The 20869-nt window shown below is 38.1% G+C and overlaps 1 protein-coding gene across 1 annotated transcript in view; it reads right to left on the bottom strand.

The window, feature by feature from the left end:
* The window catches only part of LOC148873162 (uncharacterized), a 30685-nt gene extending 10679 nt beyond the window's left edge, over positions 1-20006 (bottom strand). Inside the window, exons 1-3 of the mRNA XM_088980098.1 lie at positions 19702-20006; positions 19508-19593; positions 8659-8803 (exon numbers count right to left, since the gene is read on the bottom strand). Of these exons, the coding sequence (XP_088836224.1) occupies positions 8659-8803; positions 19508-19593; positions 19702-19779 (309 nt within the window). The 5' untranslated portion in view covers positions 19780-20006. The remainder of the gene's footprint in view (positions 1-8658; positions 8804-19507; positions 19594-19701) is intronic.
* Between the last annotated feature and the right edge of the window lie 863 nt (positions 20007-20869).

The following is a 20869-nucleotide window of genomic DNA, read 5'->3' as shown; positions in this document are numbered from 1 at the left end:
CCAATCCTTGAAGCAGATGCACATCTCTATGCTCTCATCGTTCATGCAGCTTCTTTTGTCATCCAGCACCCTAGTACCTGCACTAAAACAAGACTCTAAAGGATCTGTAAACACCGGAGGGGTTAATAGATCACGTGTCATGGCAGCGAGAACTGGATAATTTTTCGAATGTTCACTCCACCAGGCTAAAATATCAAAATTATTTGATCATTCACCTAAATTAGAAAAAAATTTGCTTGTAAATAAAAATTAAGTTCATTAAATGAACTTGTTGTAGAACTAGCAGATTTATGCCTTCTACTTATTAAATAAAAAAGTTTTTTTCTTCTACTACTAGGCTCAAGGTCAAAAGTAGAAGAAAATGATGAACAAGTTGTAGGTATATTTCCTAAAACTTTATATGCATACAAACTGTACATTTCAAATAATAAATTATCAATTTCTTCTTTTTTATTTCCTATATCAATATTCATATTTTCACAATATGATTCAACTAAAATATCTAAACCATCTTTCCTAATCTTAGGGTCTAATATTATAGCTAAACAATAAAGGGGAGAAATGTTCTCCCAATATTTTTTAATTCAACAATACATTGAAATTGTGGATTATTTCTATATTTTGCAAAACAATTACTAATTATCATTAATTGATCAAGGTAAATAACAACTAATTGGATAATAAATTCCAGATAATTCATTAGTTGCATCATAAAAATGTTTTAAAAAATCTCTTATACAAACTGTCATTTCCCAATCTTCCTCAAATATCATATCATTAGGCATTTTTGAATTATAAAAATCAAAAAGAATTTGTTTATTAGATATACAACTTTCTAACATAGCATAGGTAGAATTCCACCTATGCTTTACATCTAATATAAAATGTTTATATTTTAAACCATAATTTTGACATAAATATTTAAATTCTTGTTTTCTTGCCCCTAAATTTTTTATATATATAATAAAATTTCTAATTTTTGAAATATGAGTAGAAATAATATTCAAGGCATCTTGAATACATAAATTTAAGATGTGACATGCACATCTAATATGAAATAATTTACCATTTAAGCATGGTCTTAATTGAGATTTTAAAATATTTATTGCAAAATCATTATTGCTGGCATTATCAAAACTAATAGAAAATAATTTATTCTCTATTCCATAAGCATGCAAAGTATTTGAAATACTTGCAGCAATAGTCGGGCCACTATGTGGCTATTCAAGCCTAGTAAAACTTAAAATTATTTTATTCAAAAGCCAATTTTCATCAATGAAATGGCCGGTAACACAAATATAACTAATATTAAATTTGGATGTCCAAGCATCCGAAGTAATTGCAACTTTAGAATTAAGATTTGCTAACAAAGAAATTAAATTTTGTTTACATGAATAAAAATTTTTGAAAGCATCAATTCTTATAGTATTCCGAGAAACTTTTTTATATTGTAGGTTTGCAGAACTATGCAACCATTTTTCTAGCTTTGGATCTTCAGCTAATATAAATGGTTGTTTTGCATGTACAATATACTTGGCAAGTTCTTGTCTCATTTTTTCTTGTGAATATTTAAAAGCACCAAAACTACTCCCCCTCCCAATCTGTGTTTGGGTTGTTTCTCTCCCTTCATCTTCTTCTCGCTCATGTATGAGCAAATGTTGCTCAAATGACCCATACCATCCTTGCTACAATAACTAAAGTCCTTCCTACATTTTTGGCAAACGGCCCTTTTCCCCTTCCCCTCAATATCCTTTACTTTGAAAATTTTCCAAACCGGGCTACTCAGCTTAGAGGCCTTCCTTTTTCCCCTAGTATCAGTACCAGGGGTGAAAGTTCCACTTCCATCAACATCAATCGCATCAGTGCTAACACTAACATGATGCGATTGAATATCATCAATGGTGAACATGTGGGCGAATCGGTTTTCAGAAGAGACGACCATTCTTTTTAAGTCTAAAAAGATAAAAACTAATCTAATTCGACTTACCCAGATTGCCGGTTCAAAATCCCAACTTGATTTCAACGGTTGAAGCCTTTCAACATCCAAGCCTCCGAAATTGAGATACTTGAGCTGGTTGAGCAAGCCTTCTTGTTGAAAGTCAAAACTTCAATTAATTTGAGACTTGAGAATTGGAGAATGCAAAATCAGACAATCAGCTAATCAAAATTACTCAGATTGCAGAGAATTGAGAATGTATGAGAGAGAGAGAGAGAAGAGATTAAGAGAATTGTTGAATTGGTGTGATGAGAATGGTGGAGGATAGGGCTATTTATAGGAATTGAACATAATTCAATTGCCCAAAATACCCAAAAAAAACTAGTTATTTAGTTGTTAGGAGGGGTATTTTGGTCATTGTAAAATTATTTATAACTTAATCCAAAAATCCCCCCTAAACTAGTTATTATATAACTATTGGGGGGCATTTATGTCATTCTTTCAACCCCCATAAGCAAAATACACAAATACCCCCCTAATATGGCTATTTATAGTTGTTGGGGGTATTTTTGTAAAAAAAAACAAAATCTAAAACTAGTCGTTGGGACCCAACGGCTATATTCCGGGCGAGCCGAGCGTGGTCCAACCCGATTTACACCTCTAGCCATGACAAGATATCCCTAGCAGATGGACCTCTTGCTCCTATCTCAGGCAAGGGAGACATCAAGACTTCAAACTTCCTTACCCTCGCCTATGTTCTTCATGTCCCTAAACTTGGTACTAATTTATCTATTAGTAGTTTGACAATATCTTTGAACTATTGCATAACCTTCTTTCCTTCTTATTGTGTTTTTTAGGACCTAAGTCCCGGAAAGTGATTGGGAGTGACCATGAGGCGAATGGGATACACTTGCTATTTCTTTTTTTTTTTATCAATAACAAGAATTTTTGCTAACCAATTAGAAAAAATAAGTACAAAGAGAGGGAGATAAAATATCTTGACTCCCTGAGCAGAGACTAGAGCCCCAAAAAATAAATGAAAACAGAATTACAACTGAGCCCAGAACAAAGATTCCCTAATCACCCCTTGGCTAACCCATCAGCAAATGAGTTAGCAAATCTCTTCACCCAACTGTATCAGAATCCGTTGTGTTAAAATGTGTTATGTATAGCCACAGGGCTATTTTTGTCTTTTTATATCTTTTTCATTGTATGTCGCCGCCCCAAGTATAAATACTAACTTAGGTGCCACCAACCACACTACTTTTGAATAGAACTCTTTTCTCCTTTCTCCTCTTCTCCTTTCTTCTTCCTTTTTTTTATACTTTTTCTTCTTTCTTCTTGCTGGACTACATGTTATCAGAGCACTGATCCAGGCTCAAGCTTCTCAAATCGAGTTTTTTCATCTGAAATCTCCCTTTTTGACTGGAAGAAGAATCAAAACCTCATCAGACTGAACTAGGCTCGTGCTTCTGTGTTTTTTCTCTCTCTTGGTAGTTGTACCAAGAGGAGGTTCTATGGAGCTTTTGGTGGCAGCCAGATGCAGTGAATAGCATTCTTTGGGGTTTGTCCTCTTTCTTATGGACTGTGGGTCAGGAGTTTATTGATGTACACCAGGTATGTACTGTTACATTCATGTTTCAGTGTGCTGTAGCTGTGAATATTACAATTTGGAGTTGTAGAGACTGGTTCTCTGTTGCTATAAGCTGATGGCTATTCAGCAAGGTTTTTCTGACCTCAGTCCTACTGAACTGGTTTATTAAAGCCTCTCTTTATTCGAAGGTGGTTGAAGTTCTGCTGTTCTCTTTGTTTGAAGTGTTGTCCTCTGTCTAGTTGGCCTGCTGGACTTTTTTTTTTTTTTGTTCCAATAACAATGCTGTAGAGGTACAGAACCTCAGTTTTCTCAGTCCTGTCTTTGGGAAATCAGCAATAACACAGTAAGTCTAATGTATATTGAAGATTCCGATATTACTTCTCCTCAAGGAACCCTAAATGAAGGGATGGACAGCATAAATTTCTCGATGTCTATCACTCCTTTTGATGGGCTGAATTACTTGGAATGGTCCAAAGGCATCAAACTGTATGTGCATAGTTGTCAAGGCGACACCTAGGCGACTAGGCGCTTTTCAAGGAGCGCCTCACCCAAACGCCAAGAAAAAATGTATTAGGCGCATGCAGTGGGGACTGAAACACATATATAGTATACAATACTTTATTAAATAAAAATAAATATATAATATATAATATTTTATTGGTTGGTTTTTGTTTTTATAATAGGATATGTTGCATGTTATCATGTTTTTGTTATGAGGAAAGTAAAAACAAAATAATCTCAAGGGTTTCATTCACTTTGACAAAAGAATCGAATGAGGAAGAAGAGAGAACAGCCCTCCATCGTTCCAACACAACCTTCTAAGTCAAGGTGAGTTAACCAGTTTCCTCCTTCGTTTTGTTCTCTTTTTCCACTGGTTTAAAACAATGGTTACGCCCTATTGTTCTCCTCTTCCTTGTTGGACTAAAACCATTCTTCTTTCCTGGTTTGAATCATATTGTTGGACTAAAACAGGGGCTCCACACCCTTCTTTTGTTCTGAAATTTCATGTGTGTTTTCAGCTCCTTTTCCCTCATTACTGTGTCTGAAATTTGTCAGTCTTCTTTTATTTTAGTATTTTTTTCACCAGCTTTTCTGGGTCTAAAACAGGGGCTCCACCCCCTTCTTTTGTTCTTAGCTTCTTGCATTTTTCAGCCCTTTTTTTGTTCTCATCATTGGTGTCTGAAACAGGGACAGAGCCCCTTCTATTCTTCTTTGTATTTTTTTCTTTTATTTTAATATTTTTTTCACCTTCTTTTTCTGGGTCTAGAGCAGGGGCTCCGCCCCTTACTTTTCTTCTTCATTTTCTTCTTTTGTTTTAGTAATTGTTCTCATCAAGCAACACTGCATGAAACACAAGCACAAAAGTGCAGAATACATAAAACCAAAAAAACTAGTACAGAAGGGGTAGAAATCCATCGGCTTCTTAGTTTTAAATTCCATCGCCTGGGCGAGGGCTAGGCGCCTGGGCGCCTAGCCTCGCCTTGGCGCCTTGAAAACTATGTGTATGTGATGGCTACAAGAAAGGCTGGTTATATAAATGGGAAAGTAAAAGAACCAAAATCTGGTACAGCTGAACATGATAGATGGGATCATGAGAACAGTATGGTTATGTCATGGTTATTGGGTTCTATGCTGCCGCATGTAAACAAAAACTTCATATGGGCTGATACAGCTTGTGAGATTTGGGAACAGGCCAAGGCAACCTACTCAGAACAAAGACACTATGCTAAGATATGCCAACTTCAAGCAGAATCATCGACTTGTAAGCAGGGAAACCGTAGCCTATCTACCTACTATTCAGCTCTTACCTCTGCATGGAAGAAGCTGGACCATTATCAGACCCTTCAATGGGAAAATGATGAGGATGCTTAGGCTTATATGAAACTTGTCTCTCAACAACATGTATTTGCCTTCTTGGGGCTGAACCCAATTTATGAACCTCTTCGGGTGCTGATTTTGGGAAGTAGTGAAGTTCCCTCTGTACACAAGGTATATGTCTTGGTTCAATTTGAAGAGAGTAAAATAAATCTGATGAATGCTTCTGAGGGGGAGAAGCCAATTGCCCTAGCTGTAAGAGGGGACAACACTGGAACAAAAAGGGTAAGTCAAGAAAGAATGATGATAAGGATAAACTGTGGTGTTCTCACTGTCAAAAATCTATACACACCCAGGAGACTTGTTAGGAGTTAGTTGAGAAACCCAAGTGGGCAACCAAAAATTAGGATACTTCAAAGAAGCCTACCCAGAAGAAATTTTCCTCTGCAAACCTAGCCACTCAAGATTCTCAATCAAGTAACTGGACTACTAGTACTTCCCAAAATCATTTCGTTGGTTCAGACCCTAAGGAAGACATCATTAACTCCTTCAGAGATCACTTGGAACTGTATGGTAGGACCCTGGGATAGATGGGTAGGTCGGCTCCTACCCTAATGGATCCACATTTCTTTTTTTGAATGTTGCCGATTCCCAAGCCTCCAAAAAATCATGCTTTTAATTACAGTTTCTCAACTAACCTTGTGATCTTTTCTTTCCTCCCCTGGTTCCCACAAAAAAAGTCCCTAATTATTTTTCTAGGCTTTTGGAAACCCCAACTGGAATTTTGAACACTAATAAAAAAGTATACAAGTAAATTGGCCAAGGTTGACTTCATTAAGGCTGTTCACCCACCCAAGGATAGGTAATTCTTCTTCCAGGAAGCTAATCTCTTCGTTACTCTATCCACCATCAGGTTCCAGAAGTTACCATTCCTCAGATTGTCTCCCAAGGGGAGGCCCAAATAATTCATGGGCCAATTGATATTTCACAATCCAAGATGGTTGCACAATCTGACATCTCCCTTTCATTCATATTCACTCCCACTACACAACTCTTTCCAAAATTGATTTTCAGGTTTGACATTTGCTCAAAGAGTTGGACCGCTAACTTTAGATTTCTCACCCTACCAAGATCACCTCCTTCATAGAATAAAATTGTGTCATCAGCAAATTGCAAATGTGTGATAGGCACTCTATCCCTTCCCACTCTCCACCCTCTTATCAACCCCCTAGAATATGCTTTTTGAATTAGTTTCCCCAGAACATCAGCTACCAAGGTAAAAAGAAAGGGGGAGAGAGGGTTACCCTGCCTAATCCCCCTCATAGCTGGAAAGTGATCAACTATAGTTCCATTCACCAAAATTGAATAGTGGAAAGTCTTCAAACATCCTTATGTCCATTTGCACCATTTCTCCCCAAATCCAAAATTTTCCATTACTTCCACCAAAAAGGACCAGTCCACCAAACAATAGGCCTTCTCCAAATCAAGTTTACAAACAATACCCTTCTTTCTATTCCTTTTGAAGTCCTCAACACTCTCATTCGCAATTAAAATCTTAACAATAATCTGTATGTCGTTAACAAAAGCTTTGATTTGGGGAGATGATAAGAGAGAGCACAACCCCCCAATTCCCCATATTCAGCCTGCTCTTCCATCCTGCTACCACCCCTCCATAGTGCAGATTCAACAGAGGTTGCAAGCCAAACACTGAAAGTCAGACCATCAGATTAGAGATCTCCCTTCCTTTATATGGTTTCAGGTTTCGTTACCATCAATCACACCACAAGATGAAGATCTTGGACAAACACACCACTTGAAGAACCCTCGTACACTTCTGCAATCAAATCAAAAGTCTCTTGCTACCACAAAAAAAGGCACCCCAAGAACTCTTACTGTCCCCCCATCTTCAATCTGAAAATTTTTGAATTAGAACTTAACACCATTTTGATATTAAAAGCTTCCCAGAATTAGCTTCTACCGTCAATGCAACTACCTCTAACTCATTTTCAAACAGGTCCAGTAAGGCTTTACTTTCATCAAAAGGGGTTAGTATCATTGTACCTTTCAGACTCAACAATTTTCTAGTCGCCTCAGCTACTGCTCTCCAATCATCTATAGCCTTTTTTGCGGAAACCACCAAAAGATTCTCCCAATGCTCTTTCCCCAAGTTGAGCAACATTTTGATCTCACCTTCACAACTCGCCATGGCAACATTCTCCTCTCTCCTTTGTTTCTTCTTATTTGAATTTTGTCCTTGTATGTTTTTAGTGACCAAACGGTTATCTTGCATATTTAAGTTTGTGAGGAACTCCCCTAGCACCTTTGAAACCTCTAACCAACCTGCACTCCTCCAACCCTCAGGAAAGAACACAAGTTGCTTCTTCCCATTCACAAAAAACTCCCACAGTGCTATGAAACTACCTCTAACATTCCAGTTCCTTTCTACTAAATATTCTCTTCCATCTAAATCTGTCAAATCCTTCCAATCTCCACCCCTCCTGGAGAAGATGACAACATCCACAACATCTAAGAACCATTTGGCTGCATCTCTATCAGACAGAACAGTTGCCCTCTTCCACTATCCCCTTAACTCTAGTTCTATTGAACAGAAAATTTCTTGCTTCAAAATTGGTGTACCTTCTCCTCATTACCATGATTAAGGAACACCTAAGAGCTAAATGTTAGCACGAATTTTTCACCTCAATCTTAATACTCCACATCCTTTGCCACGATAGAAAATTACTGCAGTTCCATAAGATCCTCAGTGTGTCTATCCCCTTAACTTTGAGTGTGCTTCACGAAGCCAACAATCCAGCAAAGATGCAACCAACAGTGAAACATCAACAATAAAAAATAAGAATGCTCAATAAGTCAATATTCTTCACTGATGTCTTCATACTTGATTCAATTCCTTTAATTGACTCATCTCACAAGAACTACCCTTCAATAGCATCACAATATTAAATTGTGAAGAAGAAGAAGAAGAGGAGGAGGAGGGGATTCAATTTGAGAGAGAGAGTGCTTGGCTGGTTGGTACTTGCTTGCGAGGCTGAATAGAAGTAGCAGTCCCACAAAGTGAAAATGTAGGGTGCAAACATGGAAGCTTTGCCTGCCTTTCTTTTCTGAATATTAACAGTATGCAATTATTTTCTGACATCACTGATCCACATAACAATTGATTGCATTGAGGTGGTAGCACCAACCACTGAGACCACAAAAAGATTTTAAGAAATTATGAGTAAAGGATAGATATTACCAATATTAAGGTAAATCTTTTATTTTTATTTTTGGGGAATAATAAAGATATGCATACCTCAGTAGAAAAGCCATTTTGACATGTGCGAGCATTGTTTATTAAACCTTTAACTGTAACTACAACACCATCTGCTGTCTCCACAGTAAAGCTGTCATGCCTCTTGATAATCGGTGTGGAACAGAAGACTCTACCTGCCAGTCGCCTGCATTGATAAAGTCAAAAATATCATTAGAGCAATTGAGCAAATCGTACAAGAAAGCTCCTACAATGTTGATCCTAAACTTTAAACTACCCAGAATGTGTATATATATATATATGGTCACAATTCACAATATGGAAAACCAGTAGTCAAATCTATGGAGGATGAGCCTGAATAAACCAAACACAGAATCACATGAAATTTGGCACGGTAGGCCATCTAACAATTAAGAATAATTTTGGCAGAGCAAATAATTAAACAAGAAAATAGCCTGATGATTTCATCTCTAAGTGGTTAACATTGGTTAGGGCTGCAAGTTGGGCCGGGTTAAGTCTGGTTGAAGCCAACCCTAGCCCAAGCCTAAGTTCTAAACACCCAACTCTAACTAAATTCCTTCAACCCTGACCCTGGGCTCAGGTTGGGCCCAACCCAACCTTCTTCCCATCCCTTAAAATCTCATAAAACTTCTAAAACTCAAATATTAATCCAATTTCACTACATATATTAATCCTATGTTTTATTAGTATTTGTTTGTTGATGTTTTTATTGGTTCTTTTAGTACAAAATTCAGAAAAATTAGTGCTTGAAAGTTTTATTATGAGTTATAATTTATGATAGATCTTTTATGGGCTGCAAGCTATGGGCGGCAAACAGTAGAGAGGAAATGAAGAATAAAATGTTCAAAAAACATAAAATATATTATTAAGATTTTAGTCTTTCCAAATAAGATTAAGTGATGTGACTATCTTAAAAGAAAGACATGATAGTATGTGGTGGGGAATATACAACTATCATGCATCTAAACAAATTAATATATCATATATCATATATAACATATATTCATATGACATGTACTATAGAATCAGGTTCGGGTTGGGTCAGGTTTCCCAAGGGGTCAACTCTAACCCGAGCATCAACCCAACCCAACCCGACCTGACTTTTTCAGGTTAGGTTTGGGCCAACCCAGCCCAAGTTACAACCTTAACATTGGTCATAATAGCACCTAATTGACATCACTAGTACTCCAAATATATGTCAAACAAAAAAACTAAACTGCATCTCGTGGTGAGTTGCAGTGGAGAACAAGCTAAACCAGAAAAACAAAGGAAATAAAGAAACAAGCAAAGAAACTAGGCTTATGTAGTATAGCCTAAAGACCTATGTCCATGTAAGAGGGAGAGATCAATCCATTATAAGAGAAACCAGATTAGGATACAACCATGAAGCACACTGATTTTTCTATCAGCTTAAAGAGAGAAATTAATACAAAACGATGAAAACACTGCCAGCCCAAAACAAAAAAACAATTACAACAAAGCCCAAAAAGGTTGCTCAGGATCCACTGTTTAGCAAGTGTATCAGCCATCACATTTGCAGTCCTTCTAACCCACTTGAATTCTGCATTTAATTCCTTGGAAACTGTGGAGAAATAGACTAGTATTTTAGTGAAGTCCCTGCCATATCAGTTGTCTTTTCTTTTATTTACTTGTTACTAGTCTTTTGGACCTTGTTATTAGTCTTTCTGGGCCTTACTGGGCCTATTATTATTACTGTTATTGTTGATTAAGGAGTGCATTGGGCGGCAGGGGCATAGATGTCATTGTTATTATTATTATTATAATAGAAACATATAAATTCTAATTCTGGGCGGCAGAAACTAATTCTAATCTGCACCCTTTTCCTCTTCACATTCTTCTTCTCTTCTCTCCTCTTTCTCTCTTCTCCTTCTGTTTTTCCTGCTGAACCTTCATCAGAATTCTGATCGACTGAGAATAGCACCCGCAATCTTGGTATCAGAGCCAAGTTTAGGGCTTGCTAGGGCTTCTATGTAGGCTTCTTCCAGCCGGCCACATGAGGATGCATTAGGGCTGGATTCTTCAGACTATCTTGCTTGAATCTTGGAGGTTGATTGGAGAAATTCTTGCTGCCCAAGATCTGCAATCTTGGTGATCACCAATAATCAGGAAGAATCAGATTTCCCTGGATCAATTTAAGGTTTAGGGGCTAAACCTCCAATTGGCACTGGCACTCAGTGGTTTCTGAGTTAAAAACAGTTCCTTTATGAGATCATCAGCTTGTAGGAAGTGATTGAATTCTTCTGGAAGGAGCGGCTGGGTCTTTTCCTTTTCTCTCTAGACTGATTCTAGGGTTTCTACTGAGAACACGTCAGTTAAGTGTTTTTGACCTATCCCATTTACTTCTTCTGTTCTGTTTTCACTTCTAGACTATTAAGGGAGTAGTTCAGACTTGGAGTTTGTACTGGATTACTGCTTAAGCTGTGTTTCAGACCTGTTAAGGGAGTTTTTTGAGATCTTTGTGGTGTGATCAGTATGGAAATAGGTGAGAAGGAACCAAAATCCTTTGGAGAAGGATCTATGGGGTCTAGGAGTATGTCAGATAATACTTTTCAGATCACTACTGTTAAATTTAATGGCACAAATTACCTGGAATGGGCCCAATTGGCCATGATGGCCATTGGGGGAAGGGGAAAGCTTGGATATGTAACTGGAGACATTAAAGAACCAGCAAAGGGAGACTCAACCTATGCAAAATGGGTTCAAGAAAACTATCTAGTGATGACTTGGCTTTGCAACTCTTTGCATCTACACATCAGTAGAAATTACGTATGGGTGAAGACTGCTAAGGAAATCTGGGAAAATATGAAGGAAACCTAGTCACAGACCTTTAATGTTGCTAGCGCATATGAGCTGAAAAGTGAAGTGAATAACCTTAAACAAGGAGAGAAACCTGTACCAATTTACTTCTCTACCTTAAAATCTCTGTGGCATGAGATTGATCACTTGGAGACCATTGAATGGGAAAGCCAAAAGGGTGCAGCAACATAAAGGAAGTTGGTTAAAACAAATAAGGTGTTTGAATTTCTTGTTGGACGGAATTCAGATTATGATATTGTAAGGCAACAGTTGCTCACCAGGGACAATGTCACCGTGTCTCAAGCCTATTCACTAGTACATAGTGAAGAGAGTAGAAGGAAAGTTATGTTACAAATTCCACCCATGGAATCAGACTTTGCACCAATGAAATCAAAATCTATTAGAGGAGAGGGAAATGAAAAGGGAAGACAAGAGGGATATGGTGTGTGATTATTGCAAGAAGCCAAAGGACACTAGAGAAGTGATTTAAAAGGCACGCCTCAGGCGCGGCTAGGCGCACAGGCGAGGAGCATTTCAGAGTATGCGCCTAGCCTAGGTCGTAGGCACAGCCCTTTCAAAAGGCACGCTTGGTGCGCCTACGCGTGCGCCTTTTGAAAATTTGGCGCTTTTTTGCTTTGTTTTGAACATAACTGCTGGGCCGGGGGCTCCGCCCCTGGACTCCCATGCCACACCCCTCGAGGCAAGCCCAAACAAGTCCACGTTAGGTATATGGGATGGATCAGGTTGGGTTCGACATATCAGTGTTTTAAAAGCACAAGGGCCAATTTGCGCTTGAGGCACAAGGCAAGGCACGCACCTTTTTAAGAAAGGCACAAAATTACCAAAAAAAAAAGCTAAAAAATCAAAAAAAAAAGTCAGAAAATTCAAAAAAAATAAAAAAATATTAAACATAATGTTAATAAAAATATAAACTTAAATTTAAAAATAAATGATTTAAAAAGCCTATTATCTAAAATTAAAATACATAAACATAACATGTAAAGTGTATTCAAATGAAAATTTAAAAATAAAAGCAAACATATAAAGCATTTTCAAGCATGAAAAACCCAGAATCTCTTTTATTCCTTAATTGCATTGCTTCAAGTAGTTAATGTGATGTAAAACATATTGCATTCTTGATTCTATTAGTCGCCTTTGTACCACACCCCTCTAGGCAAGCCCGAACAAGTCTATGTTAAGGTCTGAAATTCTTATTTCTCACATAAAAAATAATGATTTTATAACTTTCATTGCCTTTTAAGAAGATATCTTATTGCAATGAATGAATGAACAACATTAGCAACTAGAGGGTTCTTGGAGCTTTTTGGCTCCAAAAAAAAGCAAAAAGCGCAAAATTTTAAAAAGGTGCACGCTTGGGCTAAGGTGCATCAGGCACATGCCCAGGCGCACCAGGCATGCGCCTTTTGAAAGGGGTGCGCCTAGGACCTGGGCAAGGCACATACCCCAAAATGCGCCTCACCTGTGAGCCTAGGCACGCCTTTTAAATCACTGTGATATATCTTCTCGTTAGTTGGGGAAGGTCGGGTTCAAAGCTTGTTCTAAGCTCACCTCATTTACCTCCTCAAGTTCTCTTTTTCCCCTTAATGTCTAATGCTTCAATAATGCATTTAAAGACTGCTTATTCAAAACTGCATTTGCAACTTCCCAACTACAAACTAACTCCTTGATAGTGGGAACGTTAAGTATAATACCCCAAGTATCTAGGTCAATTGACGCTTGGGAGTCGGTCAAACTGATAAGCGAGTCAAATAAAGGTTGAAAAGATTCTCAATTAAATGCATATATATATATATATAAAATTCTCAATCAAATAAAGGTTGGATGAAAAGATTCTTTAGGCTTGAACGGTTGAACTTTAAATTAAAGAGATTGTAGCAAAGACCTGGGATCAAGTCCCGCTACCGCCAATAGAGATGTCAATGGGTTGGGTCTGAGTAAATTCAAACCCGAACCGAAGTAATACCAACAACCCAACCCTGACCCGATGAAGAGAGACATAGAGTGTAATCTAGGGGTGTTCATTCAGTCATTTTGGTTGAGAAATTTCTTTAAACTGAATTGAAAACCAAATTAACGAATTTGATTTGGTTCGATTTGATTTTCAATTCAGTAATCAAATTTGCAATTCAATACCCCCAATTTGGTAATGTTGTTCATTCATTCATCCTAATAAAATGTCTTCTTAAAAAGCAATTAAAACTATAAAAAAATTATTTTTTGTGTGAAAACTAAGAATTTAAGACCTCGTATGTTTTACATTACATTAGATATGTGAAGTACTACAATTGAGTTGGTCATTCATTCATCCTAATAAAATGTCTTCTTAAAAAGCAATTAAAACTATAAAAACATTTTTTTGTGTGAAAACTAAGAATTTAAGACCTCATATGTTTTACATTACATTAGCTATGTGAAGTACTGCAATTGAGTGAAAAAAGAGATTAGAGGTTTTACATGCTTGAAAATGTTTTATATGTTTGATTTTATTTTTAAATTCTCATTTGAATATGCTTTACATCTTATGCTTATGTATTTTAATTTTAGATAATAGGTTTTTTAAAACATTATTTTAAAATTTAACTTTATATTTTTTTAGTAATATTATGTTTAATATTTTTTTGAAGTTTTGGCCTTTTTTTGAATTTTTTGACTTTTTTTTTATTTTTAGCATTTTTTTTTTGTATTTTTGCGCCTTGCTTCAAAAAGGCACACGCCTCGCCTTGTGCCTCAAGTGCAAATTGACCCCTACGCCTTTTTTGCGCCTTGCGCTCTTAAAACACTGCACTAGAGACACTTGTTGGAAGTTGCATCCTCATCTTGTTCCAACAAGATTCAAGAATAAGAAGGGGAATGCCAATGCAGCAGTTACTACTGTTTGTGCATCTTCCTTTGCTACAAAACCCACATCCCTAGATGCATTAGCTGCAATTAGAGTTGCCTTAACTCAATTAGAGTGTGAAGTTGGAGCCTCAGGATCATCTCAGTCTTCAACTGCTACATCTACTACTACTCCCACTTCGACTTTTGCTCACTCAGGTACACGAGCTATTGCATATCATGCTTCAGCCCCAGGTAACACTAGCCATTTTTGGTTTGTTGATTCAGGTGCTTCTGACCATATGACTAGTTTATCCCCCATGTTTACTTCCTATTCCTTATCTTCTAATAGAGACAAAGTTTTTATTGTTGATGGCTCCCTTGTACCTATTTTAGGCAAGGGAGATATCAGAGTTTTTTATACCATCTCATTATCCTCTGTCTTACATGTCTCTAAACTTAGCACAAATCTAATTTCAATTAGTAGCATTACTAAGAATCAAATTTGCTCAGTAACCTTTTTTCCTATTCATTGTGTCTTTCAGGACTTAGTGACAAGGAGGGTGATTGGGACTAGCCGTGAGACGAATGGAATTTACTTGCTTAGGCATCCACCTAAAAGGAATAAAGATGTTGGGAGGTCTTTTGTGTCTCAGTCTGTGATTTAGATAATCGATTGGGTCATTGAAGAGTCGTTTTCCTACTTTGTTTGAGTCTATCCTAGTGTCTAACCTAAGGTGTGAGAGTTGTGAACTTGCAAAGCATTGTAAATCAGCCTATTCTTTAAGCAATAAAAGAAGCATTGTTCCTTTTGAAATTGTGCATACTAATGTTTGGGGACCTTATCACATTAACGCAATGGGTGATTACAGATATTCCCTTCTATTTGTTGATGACTATTCTCGTTTTTCTTGGGTTTACCTTATGCGGTCTCGAGATGAAGTTCCTACTCTAACCCGTGCATTCGACCAAATGATTTTAACTCACTTTGGAGTAAGGATCAAAATTCTCATATCTGAAAATGCCAAGGAGTATTTCGCAAAGCCCTTGGCCTCACATCTATTCGAGTAAGGAGTTGTCCATCAAAGTACATATCCTCGTACACCCTAGCATAATGGAGTAGCTGAGAGAAAGAATAGTCACATTCTTGAAGTTGCTAGGAGCATCATGCTAACTTCTAATGCTCCTATTCGTTTTTGAGGGGTTACCATCTACACAGCTGTCTACCTTATCAATAGAGTTCATTCACAGGTTTTGGACATGAAAGCACCTTTTAACCTATTGTACCCTGATAAAGACCAGTTCACTATTCCTCTTAAGACCTTTGGGTGCACTTGCTTTGTTCATATCCTTGGGCCTCACCGTTCTAAATTTGATCCTAAGGCAGCCAAGTGTATTTTTCTTGGGTATGCACAAAACCAAAAGGGGTATTGCTGTTATGATCCAATCTTCGGGACTAGGTTTGTGTCTATGGATGTTACATTCTTTGAGGATGTCCCTTATTACTCCAGAACTTCACCCCAGGGGAAGAGTGGCGAGCAAGGTATTTTTGCTTAGGAAGTTCCATTGCCTATTCCTGTCGATGAAGAGGAGTGTGGTAAGGGGGGCTGTCAAAAGTGTAAAGAGTGGAGAGTGTTCCACAAACGACGGTGGAACACTCGTCTTGTTATCCCCTGTCACTTTCTTCCACCAACCCCTTCATTCTTCTTTGACCCAATCATTTTTCTTCTCTTCTCCTTTCTCCCATTCATCTTCCCCCTCCCCAATTGCTTTTTTCTTTTTTTTTTCTTCCCTTCTACTTCTTTCAAACTGCTTTATTGCTTTCCTAACCGCCCACTCCCCTCCCAAAAAGAACAAGCCAAGTAACTTACCCACTCAATGAAGAGGGAAGTTTTGAGGAGAAGTACTAAGGGGGTGGACGGGAACCTTGTAGAAGAGGAAGATGAGTTCTTAGTTGTTCAAGGAAGTAACAATGGTGGTGAAGGCTCAACAAATTTAGAGAAACTTCAGGCACCTATTTCCCCAAGTGACAAGACTGGGGAGGAGGAAGAGGAGAAGGAGGGTCAGATAAGTCAGAATTTATGTGATAAAAGAAATTTTTGGGGTGAAAAAGAGAAGGAAGGGGTGATTTTAGAGGGAGTGGAAGGAAAGGAGCTGGTGGTCAATAGGAGTGCAACTTGGGCGGGCCTAGCCTGAGCCCGAACTGACCCAACCCGAAATTTTACACAGGCTGGGCTTGGAAATTCAGTCCTTGGGCTCAAGAAATCAAGCTTTTTTATTTTTCGAGTCGGGCCCAAGCCTATCACTTAGGTAGCTTGAACCCAACCCGAGCCTGGCCCAATTATACGCATTCATACATACATATGTGCAATATATATATATATATATATATATATATATATATATATATATATATATATATATATGTGTGTGTGTGTAAATTTTGCATACATCTTTACATATATACATACATACTACACATTTGTATACACATTTACCTATATGCATACATATTTATCTTTATACATACTTATATGTATACATATTTACATAAATGCATATATACATATATAATTTCAGAGTGGGCTCATTGACTAACCCGAGCCCGACCCAAGCCTGAGCCCAACCCGAGTGCATTAAATTACAATGCGTGGTTGGGCTCAGGTTGGGAAGATCGAGCTTGACCTCAAGCTCAGGCCTTAATCCCAAATTTTAAGGTCGACCCTAGGTTGACCATAAACCTGGCCCAACCCGCCCGACTTGCACCCCTAATGGTCAAGGAGTTAGGGGTGGGGTTGGAAGAGAAAGGGAAAAAAAGGGGTTAGTTAAGCTCACCCAAAACCAATCTAGTTAATAAACTAAAGTAACATGGACATCTTCTTAACACCAGCCCATGCATTGCATGGGTTGCTTCTAGTTAATGAGCAAAGAAGGATAAGACAGTAGAAAGAGGAGAATGAACAATGGAACACTCCAATTATGCCCAATGTTGACTCTAAATCGTGAGGCACCCCACCAAACACTTCCATTCTCGATCCTTTTTTTTATAAATGTTCTTAATCCATTTTGTTGTCCAGATTTAATTTGTAAAAGTTATCAAGCCCACAATAACCTCCACAGAAGTTGACAATTGACTTAACAATTGTTTCACTTCATAGATGAAGTGGGAGGACCATAGATCCTTACCTAGAAAATTTTTACAGGGATGACCTCTATGGCTCTATAGGCCATCTAATTGAAATAGCCCATCCGACGAGAAGCAAGTACCCCCCCTCACTCCCTTCCTCCATCCCCAATTTCCAAAAAGAACACTTTACTTATCTATTTGCAACACAAAAGCCTTGTATCAACCATTCCTTTTGAGCTGCTGCTGCTGCTGCTGCTGCCAAATAAGTCTTGTAACCCTTTGATCACTTCATATCCTCTCTAAGCACCCTATTCTATTTGGAGCATAACACCTTTCCCTTCAAACCTCCTCTTCCCTTCCTAGTTTCTACTACCACTTTTGGCTAGAACAACACTTGGTTCCACTCCAGTGCTCCCCAAAACATCTAGAGCTTTCTTGGGATTTCATCTCTTTCACACAACTGACCAGTAGCCAGTTACTTTCACCATTCTGCCATCCTCTATTATTCCTCCTATCAGCACCCTTGACAAATGTATCACTGTCAGCATCAGCATTGGCAATGTCATTGGCATCAGCATCAGCACTGGCCAAGGCATGATAATAACAAAACTTTTAGGGTAATCATTCAAAAATATCAGGATATAAATACATAATAAAGGTTTCAATTTTTAGCCTATCTTGTTTTCTTAAATTTTAAAGAAAGGTTTTTATATTTCTTATAGTAATAAGTGTATTTACATATTTTGTTTGCAAAAAATGCATCAAAATAACAACCAGAATTGCTTTGGAGAGTTGTTATTGACAACCCTGAAGATATAGAGCTGATAAATCCCCTAATCCATGCACCCTTGTATATCAAGTTATACTTAGCCTTGTCTACACTAAAACACTAAGATTAGGATGGGTTTTAATCAGAAAACAAACCCCACACTGCACACAGCATCCCCATTAAGCTAGAGTTCACATGAATCCTTTCAGGTTGTAATCCTTTTCAGGTCAGGATTGGGTTGAAGTTCAATGAGGTTAAACCAACCATTATCGGCATACAAGCACATAAACATATCAAATATTGCATTATTTGTGGATGAAAATGCATTTGAGCATGCAAAAATAACTGAATGATCAATAGCTGAAATATGGAATGCAATAAATTAAGCAAAATAAGTCCAACAGGGAAAACCCCATAAATGTGCATTAGAAAGTACAGGTAAACTTTAACAAAAAGAAACCACAACCCTTTACTCTCCGACTCCAGGAAAAAAAAAATCCATCAATGTGCAGTCTTAACAGTTGGAATTTACTTAATTAACCAACCACAATAATATTTTTAATTTACTCTTTCCATTTAAGTGGGCAAGTAATTGGAACTTTTTTAAAATTTTTGGGGATAGATGTAATTGGAATTTACTCTTAGGGAATTTACTCACTGCCCCTCCACAATAAAAGACTTCAACAACAAAGTAACTGAAATCTTCGACTTAGAACTTTACAATTGCCCATAAGAACTTACTTTTCCTTCACTACCAACAATCTGGAATTGAAATTTTCCAGTAAACTACATAGGAAATTCTTACTTTTCCTTCACTTGGTTAACCGAGGGGATCTTTGCCGATGTATATGATTGTGATTTAAAAAAAATATGCCATATTAGTAAACATAAGCCCCTAACTATACTGATTTCTACTCTTCGTCATATGACAAGTAGTGAAATTCCACAATGTTTGTTTTCATGAATTGAAATAGCCTGTCATCTCTGAATTAAGACATACATGCAGAAGCACGCCGAAAGACGTCAGTATTGGTCAAATAATGATACCGGTTGTAAAAACTAAGACAGAGAAAACAGAGTGCAAGAAGTCATCGCAATGTTTATTGAGTGAAATGAGTTATTTATAAATACATTTCGAGTCAGTATGTAACCGACTTGTAACTAATTTGACGCAAGTGGTGAATGGCACGTGGTTAGCCTGCTGTCTAACACTAAATATTCTAACACCGGTGCAGAGAAGTGGCAACATAACCATTGAGAGTAAGAGAATAATTAGAATGAAGAACGCGTAGAAACCCTAATATGAGAAGAGATCTTACTGTCTAGTCGCAAACCCTCCGACAGCTAATCTCTTACCATGGAAGTTATGTTCAGATTTAACCAGCCACCAATCCTGCAGACAAACCTAGAGAAGAATAACAACGTTAGAAAGGAACCCAAATAAAAATGAAAACGACGAATTCAAGATGCTCTCTTCAGATTAACTCGGGAGAGAAGAAATATAAAATGGTACCATTCTGAGGGATGCGGACGACATGGTTCTAGTATCGAGGATCTGATTTGAAGTAGTTGTAGGAGAGGTCGTCGCCATGGCAGTTGCAGCAACAATTCGCTTGCCCTTCAGCTTCCCAGGGATTTTTGGCGGGAACTTTTTTCAAGCTGGATGAGAAAATAATTTTCCGGTGAAGCATAAGAAGGCCTGTAGTTCCTAGTTAGGGCCGTCAACGTGTCGGGTCTGGGCCGGGACGGTGTAGAACGGTTCCGGACCTTAAAAAAAGGGAAAAGTAAGGGCAGGCCCATTGAGAAATCTGAACACCAGGCCAGCCCATACAAAATTTACAATGACATTTAAGTTCGAATTTTGAAATTAAAAGACAGATTCCCACGCCTATTAAGCATTACACTCTTACCTATGTTTTTGCTGTGAGATGGCAATCTAGCTCGGATTCTATGTCATAATAATATTTATTTAAATTTTTATTTGAAAATTAACCTTAAGTTGTAAAGACTAAAATGACCTTGCCAAGGCCCACCCTCTTCTCTCCCGCCCTCCTTCTCTCTCTTTTGTTATCTCTCACAGTCTCAACTCTCTTCACATTTCTTCCTGCAACTTTTCCCTTGACAATTGAACTTCGGCTGCTCTCCCTCCTCTCTCACTCTCTTTCGTTGTCTCTCACAGTCTTAGCTCTCTTCTCTTCGGCTGCTTCTTTGCAACTGCAAGTTCTCCTCCCCAGTGGCACCCCTCATTTTCACTCTCATTTTCTCCTCCCTCGCTCCCCCTTGTCTCTAGTTCTCAGTCTCTCTTGTTCTCACTGTTCTCCCGTTCTCGCTATCCCTCTTTCACACTCTCATTTTCTCCTCCCTCGCCCCCTCAGTCTTGCTCTCCCTCTATTGTGCCCTCACCCTCTCCCGCTCTCCCTCTATCAATCTCTCTCGCTCTCGCTTTCTCCCATTCTCTCTCCCCCTCTATCCTTCTCTCTTGTTCTCCCTCCTTGCTCTCACTCTCTAACTCTCTCTTGTTCTCCCTCTGTTTCACCCCCACTCTCTCTCTACCAGTCTCCCTCCCCCTCTCTATCGTTCTCCCGCTCTCCCTCTGTCCCGTTGTCCCTCTCCTACAAATTTGTGGTTGATGTTGAATCTAGAGGCATTGGAACTTATCAGCTGGAGGCCATTTCTTGTTG

This window comes from Nelumbo lutea, chromosome 1, assembly GCF_056320005.1.
Source record: "Nelumbo lutea isolate HS-2025 chromosome 1, American lotus-T2T, whole genome shotgun sequence".
NCBI classification, from domain to species: Eukaryota; Viridiplantae; Streptophyta; class Magnoliopsida; order Proteales; family Nelumbonaceae; genus Nelumbo; species Nelumbo lutea.
Note: the sequence above shows the minus strand (reverse complement) of the source record. Positions and strands in the feature narration are given on the sequence as shown.